Source organism: Drepanopeziza brunnea (genome assembly GCF_022702325.1).
Source record: "Drepanopeziza brunnea f. sp. 'multigermtubi' strain 214-2 chromosome Unknown ctg2, whole genome shotgun sequence".
NCBI classification, from domain to species: Eukaryota; Fungi; Ascomycota; class Leotiomycetes; order Helotiales; family Drepanopezizaceae; genus Drepanopeziza; species Drepanopeziza brunnea.
The window spans coordinates 966,272-973,720 of NW_027094065.1; the positions used below are offsets into that span (position 1 = coordinate 966,272).

Here is a 7,449-nt window from a genome sequence, read left to right on the forward strand (position 1 = left end):
TAAGCTTTGCAAGGTCACCTCGGCCGATCTGAGTTCCACGGAGCGGAAGAAGTTAGCTCCGTCGCCCGCGTCTTTTGTGGTCTGGAATCTGAGGCATACTTTCTCAAGTCCGGTTGCCGGGCCAAAATGCTGTTTACGCTACTTCTTGAATCTGATCTCAAATCTCAAATCTCGAAAGTAGAAACCGATACCCAGATTCCATTCCAAAGACGAGACACCTCACCTTACGAACTGCATACTATCGGGCATTACTAGAATCAGTGCCGCATACCTCAACATACACCACGCACCTCACACGTTCCGCTATCGCTGGATCGTTACCGAGCCTCGAATCCAAGTCAGCATGTCGTCGCAGTACCAGCAAGGTCACCACAACAATCGCCTATCCGACATGTCAGAGCAGCACGACGCCCCGAGAAGGAAGGCCTCACGACATGACCAAAGCGCCAGATCCAGCGAGGGAACCGTCAGCACAATGATGAGCAATTCTACAGGCAGAGAGTCGGCGGCCACTCATATCACTGAGGGCCCATCATACTCGAAGAAGATTGTTGTTGTGGGAGATGGTGGGTGCGGAAAGACATGTCTTCTGATCAGTTACAGCCAGGGCTACTTCCCAGAGGTAGGTGCAGTTTCTTAAAACATCAAGAGCAGGGCTGATCGGTACAGAAATACGTACCAACGGTCTTCGAGAACTACATCACATACCCAACCCATCAAGCCAGCGGCAAGACTCTCGAACTCGCGCTGTGGGATACCGCCGGACAAGAAGAGTACGATCGTCTCCGCCCTCTCTCATACCCTGAAACCGATTTACTATTTGTCTGCTTCGCCATTGACTGCCCGAACTCCTTGGACAATGTCATGGACAAGGTAAGACACATTCCCCGCCGGCGAACATTTGATATTTACACATCTTAGTGGTACCCTGAGGTCCTGCATTTCTGCCCCTACACTCCCCTCGTCCTCGTCGGCCTCAAATCAGATCTCCGATCAAAGCGCACCTGTATCGACCTCCTCAAGACCCAAGGACTGACTCCCGTCACCCATGAACAAGGAATGAACGTAGCCCGCAAGATGGGCGCGCAGTATATGGAGTGCAGTAGTAAGGAGATGACCGGAGTGGAGGAGATCTTCGCAGAGGCCATTAATACGGTGGTCGCCAACGACAAGAGCAACCAAATTCAATCGCAGACGGGTTACGGTGGTGGTGGAGGAGGAGGAAGGTTCAGCCAACAGATGGGCGGCATGAGGAAGAAGAAGCGGAACTGCCGATTCCTCTAGGCACCTTCGCAACGATTTTGATACGATTTTTAATACGACTATGACTGACAGCACAACATGAGGCGAAGCAATGCAAGGATTGGGCTGAGAGGATCTGCGAAGAACAGATGGTTCCTGGCCGGAGAGCATTGCTGCCATTCTTCTTCTCAGAACATTGAGTTTTCTTCTAGCAAGTTTTCGTGGCTGCGCCTTCTTTGGTGATGGGGATCTGTCTGTGCCGGACAATGCACAAAGAGACTGGGGTTATCGGTTTCTTATGTATCATGAACTTTTCCTTTGTAGAAATAAGAATCAGTCAAACATGCTCCCATACCACCACCATTTACCTCGCTGTGTGCTGTGCCGGTGCTGGGTATAGACAGTAATCTGCAAACGCCCTCCCATCCCCGAATCCCATATACATCATTTACCGTCCCCCCTCCCTTCACTCGTCGCCGTCTCATCCTCTCCATCTCCAATTCCCTCCTCTCTCTCAACCCCATCCTGTCCTTCCGGCTCGGCGTCAGGATCTTTCGCCATCACATTCTCAAACTGCGACCACAGCGCCTCGACGGAGCCGAACTCATTGCCTACCTACACACACGCACTCACTATCAGCTCTCCTTCCACCCCCTTCCCCCGCACCACTCGGATATCTGATCACAGAAACTCACAGCAATGACCCCCTCCAGCGAGCGATTCAACTTGTTGATGTTCGCCAGTACATGTTCGAAACTCTACCATCGCAAGAAAAAAGAGGTTAGGGGGGTTTTTTTTTCGTTAATAACACGTCGCTTCCCCCAATTTTTCAACGGGTAGGATAAATACTCTGATGGAGGGGAGATAAGGGACAAGGGAAGATGGGGAGGGGGAAATGGAAACGCACCACGCCAATTTCCTGCAGGAGAATTTCGCGCTGCTGCTCAAAGAGAGTCTTGGAGGGCTGCTGTGCGCTGGTGGAGGAGGCGCCTGGTGGCCGGTTGGTGCTGGTGGACATTTTTTTTTTCGTTCCTTTTTTTTTATTTGTTTATTTGGAGATGGGGGCTGTCGCGGGGTTGAGGCTCGGTGAGACGCGTTTGTTGGAGGAGACTTTAGACGGGAAGTGGTGCCAAGATTTATTTTTGGAGGGGGTGGAGGTTTATTTAGACATCAATTCTTTAGACATTCTTGAACTCCTTTGGCTTTCCTCCGCTATGCTCCTGTTTGGTTTCTTGATTTTGAGCAGTCTCGTTTATTATTTCAGCCGTTTGATTGTTGACCCGTCTACGATTAGGTTGGGTGGTGTGCCAGACACTGATTTTCCTACTTAATCGGGTCTTCATCGACGGGCTGGATAGCTGATGCTTGACGATCCTTCATCGTAGATTCCAGCGAGGAAATCAATGCTTGTCTAATTCGGGGAAAGATGAATTTCTAGAAGCCAGTACCTGTTTCAAAAGTGTCCAGATTTTCAGAGCCTGCTTTTGCAAAAGACATTTCCTCGGCTCTCATTATTCATTGAAATTTTTCCAATATGAATTACTCGTTACTTGTTCTGCGCATCGGAGGGCTCTTCTACTCTACGGCCTTGACGCTCGCTTTCCTAAAAACAAAGGTAGGTGTGTCGGCCTGGGCTCTATCGGTACTTCTATTTCCCCGCTGCCATTGTTTGATCTTGAGCAAGACTCAATTCCATACAGCAGTGATAGTGTTTGTACGCTGAAACGAAGGGCTACTATCAAAAAGCCGCAAGTTGCGTTCCTGCTTGAATCAGGGACCCCGCCTGGCCTACGAGTACCGGTATGCTGTGCCTCTTCCGCCACCATGACATGCTTTACCAAGACCATAGAATCTCTGAAATCAAGTTGGCTCGAGTTGTTGGTAGTTGGTCTCACCAGCCCAAGTCAAGAACTGCCTAAACATCCTGGGCTTTGTCTAATGCCAAAAAAAATCACGTCGCTAATTCGAGTCGCCGCAAACCCACCACATATACTCTCATCCAGGCAGAGCCGAATGCACGACACTCTGCCTCTCTTTCAATATCGGAGGTTTCGATGGAGAGTCCCTGTCTTGTACTTGCATCACAAGGTTGATCGGTTTCTCGGCATAATATCTGCTCCCGTGTATCGTTTACTTCCTCTTGCCTCATCGCATGTGATGGCTTCACGCTGGCTTAATCCTACACAAACCGGGCCATCTACTCAGGTCTCTCCATCGTATACACAAACCACCATAAGTAATACCGCCCTCTGCAGAATTCTCACCGATGTCACCGCCTCCGCAATTGTCTACGCTCGAGTCCTAAATAGCATGCTAGACCTTGTGTTGATTGATAACTGCATGTCTGCCATTCAGCATGCTGTGGTTTTGTCTTCGGTCCCTGTTATCAGGTGGGCTTTTGCTAGTCTGTTAATTATTGGCTTCATGTCCGGGGTCGTATTTGGGTTCGTATTTAGGCACTTGAATGATAAAGAGTATGCGTCCAGCGAATGGAACGTAGATTTATGCTAAAGGTACTGAGACCGTGGTGAGCAGAGTTCCTGAATGGGATCGTAGTGAACCAAGAAATGACTAAAAGGACGGAAAAGATACCCCGGCAAAAGATCAACGTAAATCTAGAGCAAACGGATACACACGCCTGTGCTGTGGTAGCGCTCGTAGTACGTACTCGTTGTCCGGACAATACAGAACTCGGTCGTTCCCCAAAGAAAAATTAGACTAGGTAGTTCCGACGACCGCTCCATTCTCTGACGTCTTTTTCTTCCCCCGACCCAGCTAGTCACGCCCCCTCTGAAAAAATATTTTCGACTACATATGTGAATATTCCGGTTCGCTCTTCGCCGCACCAAAGCAGCTTGCTCGCTTGGTGTAGCTGGGTAATGCCCAGCAGACGTTAGCTTGAGCCGCTCTCCCGCTGAGGAAAGTGGCTCGAAAAAACTCCTTCCCTCGAGTCGGTGGTTTTCTAGGTAGCCCTCTTGCATCGCACAAACGCAAGGGCTCTACCAAAGTTTTGGCATTTTTTGCCAAAAATTTTCACTTTTTTTTTTCTTTCTACATTTTTTCCCTCCACCCCTTTTTTTCGGGTTTGGGTTTGGTTTTGCTGTCGCCTCGAAGGGAAGGCGAAGCGAGCAGGTGCCTCCTGGAACAAAGACTTTTCAAACAATGCGCTTCTCTTCTTGTCTTGCAAAAAAAAAAAAGAAGAAAGGAAAAAAAAAAAACAATGCCATTCATTCACCTCTGTTCTCTCACCTCTCACCTCGAGAACAACAGCCGGCCGGGGTACTCGACTGGCTAAACAGGCTTCTTCTAATGGTACAGGTAGAAAAATATGTCTATGTCTATGCCCCTTCTTCCCCTGATTTCGCGTCGATTTCCACAATCCACCAGCACATCCTTCCAACAGCCAAGCCAACAAACCAACTACAAAGCAGCAGCATGTGCCGCAAAACGACCACCTGGTTCCGGTGCGGTCACGGGGAGACGAGAACGCGCAAGTGCAACCACTGCCGCGCCATCAACGGCTGGCCAGAAGAGTGCGATGAGCTCACGCGCCACTCCTACTCCAGCCTGACGCGGTGTCGGCGGTGTCTGAGATGGCGACCGCACCTGATGGATGGCGCCTTTTGCTGCTTTCGCTAGTTGGGGAGGCAGAGCGAGTGAAGCGTGGGTACGTACCTAGGTTTGATATCGATGCAAAGTGGAAAGGAGAAACACTTGGATCTGGTCTGGGGAGAACGGCGCTCTGATTGTTCTTTCGTGTTTGCGATACTGAGTTCGTCGGTAGGTAGTGAGACAGACTCCTAGACCGGGTGCTGCTGCCTCGAGAATGGATCCGGAAGCAATTTTCACGGTCTGGGCTTTGGTGAGACAGAGATGGGTCGGTCATTCTAGCGTAGCGCAATGCACTTAATACATAACCTAATACCATTGACCTATATACCATACCGTGTATCGATGACTTGGAAGTGAAAATATGAGAGTTGAGATTTCATCATCGTGGCGTCCACTATCGTCTGCGCCTTGTCTTTGCCATAACTAATATGCTCCCGCGATGAAGACGGCGAGCAAAACCTTCACTTCGTGGAAGCTTCCCATATAGTTGGCACCAATAGAGATCTGCTCGTCATTTGGTGCTAGTCTCTGGAGATACCTATGGTGCGATGATGAGGTGAGGCGTCCCTTCCATTTTTGTCGTCAAGAGAGGAGCAGGAGCAGGAGCACTCGGCCAATATATACGGCGAGAGAGAGTAGGTGCGAAAGGAAAGAGGGGTGGGCTTGGATGAGCAGGAAGACGGGGTCTCTGGGATTCGGTGTATTCAGCCCTGGGTTGAAAGCGTAACTATTGGGCTCTTTAAATCGTTCATCAACAGATGGGTAGTCTCTTAGAAAATAGAAGGAAGAAATCTACTTCTCGCCTCCAACCATTCTCCCGCGTACACAGCACAGCACTCAAGTCTCACAGCTGTATCAGATTTTGGAAGTCCTCCCCTTTGATTTTGCTGCGCAGGATTAGCATCCTCGCATGCCGGCAACAATCTGGAGGCACAGGAGACCTACCTTCCAGCTCTTTTTTCTTGATCGCAAACCTTTCCATCGGTGCGTTCTCGACAAACCTCTCAGCAAGCGCATCAACGGCATTGAGAACTGCGACCATCCTCCCATCCCTCAACGGCGCATTTTGGAGCCTCTTCATCTCCATCATGCTCTTCCCGTCATTGTTCTTCAACTGCTCTTGCAGATAGGCTTTGACACTATCGACAAAGCCCTCGTTGTCAAATACCCGGTTGACGATACCCCACTGCTCGAGTTCCTGGGCAGTGAGTTTGCGACCCAGCATGAAGAACTCGTTGGCGCGATGGACCCCCATACTTTGCGCAAAGTTGATTGCGGAGCCGTTCTCGGGCACCAGACCCAGCGCACTGAAGTTGCATTGCAAGTAGCAAGATGAAGAGGCGAACACGAGATCGGAGGATCCAGTGAACCAGGCCGACCCACCTCCTACTGCCGGCCCGTTGAGAGCCAAGACAAAAACCTTCTTGTGGTCAATGATGGACCGAAGCATTTCGATTGCTGATCACCGAAGTCAGTCCAGAAAGCTCGGCATGGGACCGAGAAAACGTGCCTGGAGCGAACCTTGTGACAAAGGCAAGTTTCTTTTGCCCATCATTTTCGTAGACGTTCTCGGACTCTAGACCCGTGGCTAATCGCGATATCAGTCGCTGTTCTTTCTGACAAGAGTGCATAGGTGTGGATGGAGGCAAAGAAGGCTTACATCGGACGTCAGCACCAGCTGAGAAGAACCTGCCTTCTCCAGTGAGCACTGTAAACACGGTGTCGGGATGCTCGTTCAGCTCTCTAATTGCGCAGACGACTTCCTCCTGGAGCTCGCCACCGAACGCGTTCAGGCTTTTCGGGCGATTGAGCTACAAGCGCCATTAGCCAGAGTAGATGCCCGACGAAACATAGGTGTACTTTGATTATGCCAATCTGACCCTCGATCTCAAGAATAATGTCGTTGTACCTGGTCATATTTGAGGGCTGAGGAAGGAAGATACAAGGAGATCAATATTGTTCTTTTGAAGATCACGAAACGTGTATACGGAATGAACTTCTAGACACATACAGGTGAAATTCAATTATACTCTGCCATCAGCCGCGGTTCCTCTTCGTAGCCAAGATTGCGGGGCAGCCGAGGGACGACACTTCAATGGAGAGAAATCATGAGGGTCGGCTTGCGGCTCTTGTAAGGAGCCAGCGGCATCATTGATATAAGTTAAGTATGAGCATCTAGACATATTGTGTATTACACTGAGCCATAATCGTACCCTTGTTTGGAGTACAAGTCGGAGGCAAGGGTTGCGGCTCCTAGTACTCTTCAGCGGTACGGTCAATTTCAAGCGATACGATCAATTTTTTTCGTGATTTTTCTTCCATAGGCGATTAATCAACAGCACTACAATGAAATTTAATATCGATACGGAAGATGATATCGCTAAAGCTATCGTTTTCCGAATATCTAATCCTAATATCAAACCAAGTATAACTGGTGCCAAATTCGTCGCCTTTCTTCGCTAATTTAATGCGAGATTCAAAGGCCGAAAAATTATAGATTATAAAAAGAGGCTTAAACAAACCATTATCATGTATAAAAAACATGAGGTTGCGTAAGTATATTTTCTTTCTAATGTCCACTAGTCATTCAAAGGT

General features: G+C 49.2%; 3 protein-coding genes across 3 annotated transcripts; 1 reads left to right on the top strand and 2 right to left on the bottom strand.

Moving 5' to 3' along the window:
* Nucleotides 1-343: 343 nt before the first annotated feature.
* Nucleotides 344-1,284, top strand: L3040_001493 (uncharacterized protein; the record flags this gene model as incomplete). Its single annotated transcript, XM_007291028.2, has 3 exons — nt 344-622; nt 670-873; nt 922-1,284. 3 exons carry the CDS (start codon nt 344-346, stop codon nt 1,282-1,284), a joined length of 846 nt encoding a protein of 281 aa, XP_007291090.2.
* Nucleotides 1,285-1,545: 261 nt separating this feature from the next.
* On the bottom strand, nt 1,546-2,260 carry L3040_001494 (uncharacterized protein; the record flags this gene model as incomplete). The annotated part of the gene is made up of 5 exons (XM_007291027.2): nt 1,546-1,558; nt 1,611-1,632; nt 1,695-1,857; nt 1,938-2,000; nt 2,150-2,260. The coding sequence occupies 5 exons, from the start codon at nt 2,258-2,260 to the stop codon at nt 1,546-1,548; spliced, it is 372 nt and encodes a 123-aa protein (XP_007291089.2).
* A 3,449-nt stretch (nt 2,261-5,709) lies between these two features.
* Nucleotides 5,710-6,771, bottom strand: L3040_001495 (uncharacterized protein; the record flags this gene model as incomplete). Its single annotated transcript, XM_066156768.1, has 5 exons — nt 5,710-5,741; nt 5,800-6,312; nt 6,365-6,442; nt 6,515-6,665; nt 6,715-6,771. 5 exons carry the CDS (start codon nt 6,769-6,771, stop codon nt 5,710-5,712), a joined length of 831 nt encoding a protein of 276 aa, XP_066012786.1.
* Between the last annotated feature and the right edge of the window lie 678 nt (nt 6,772-7,449).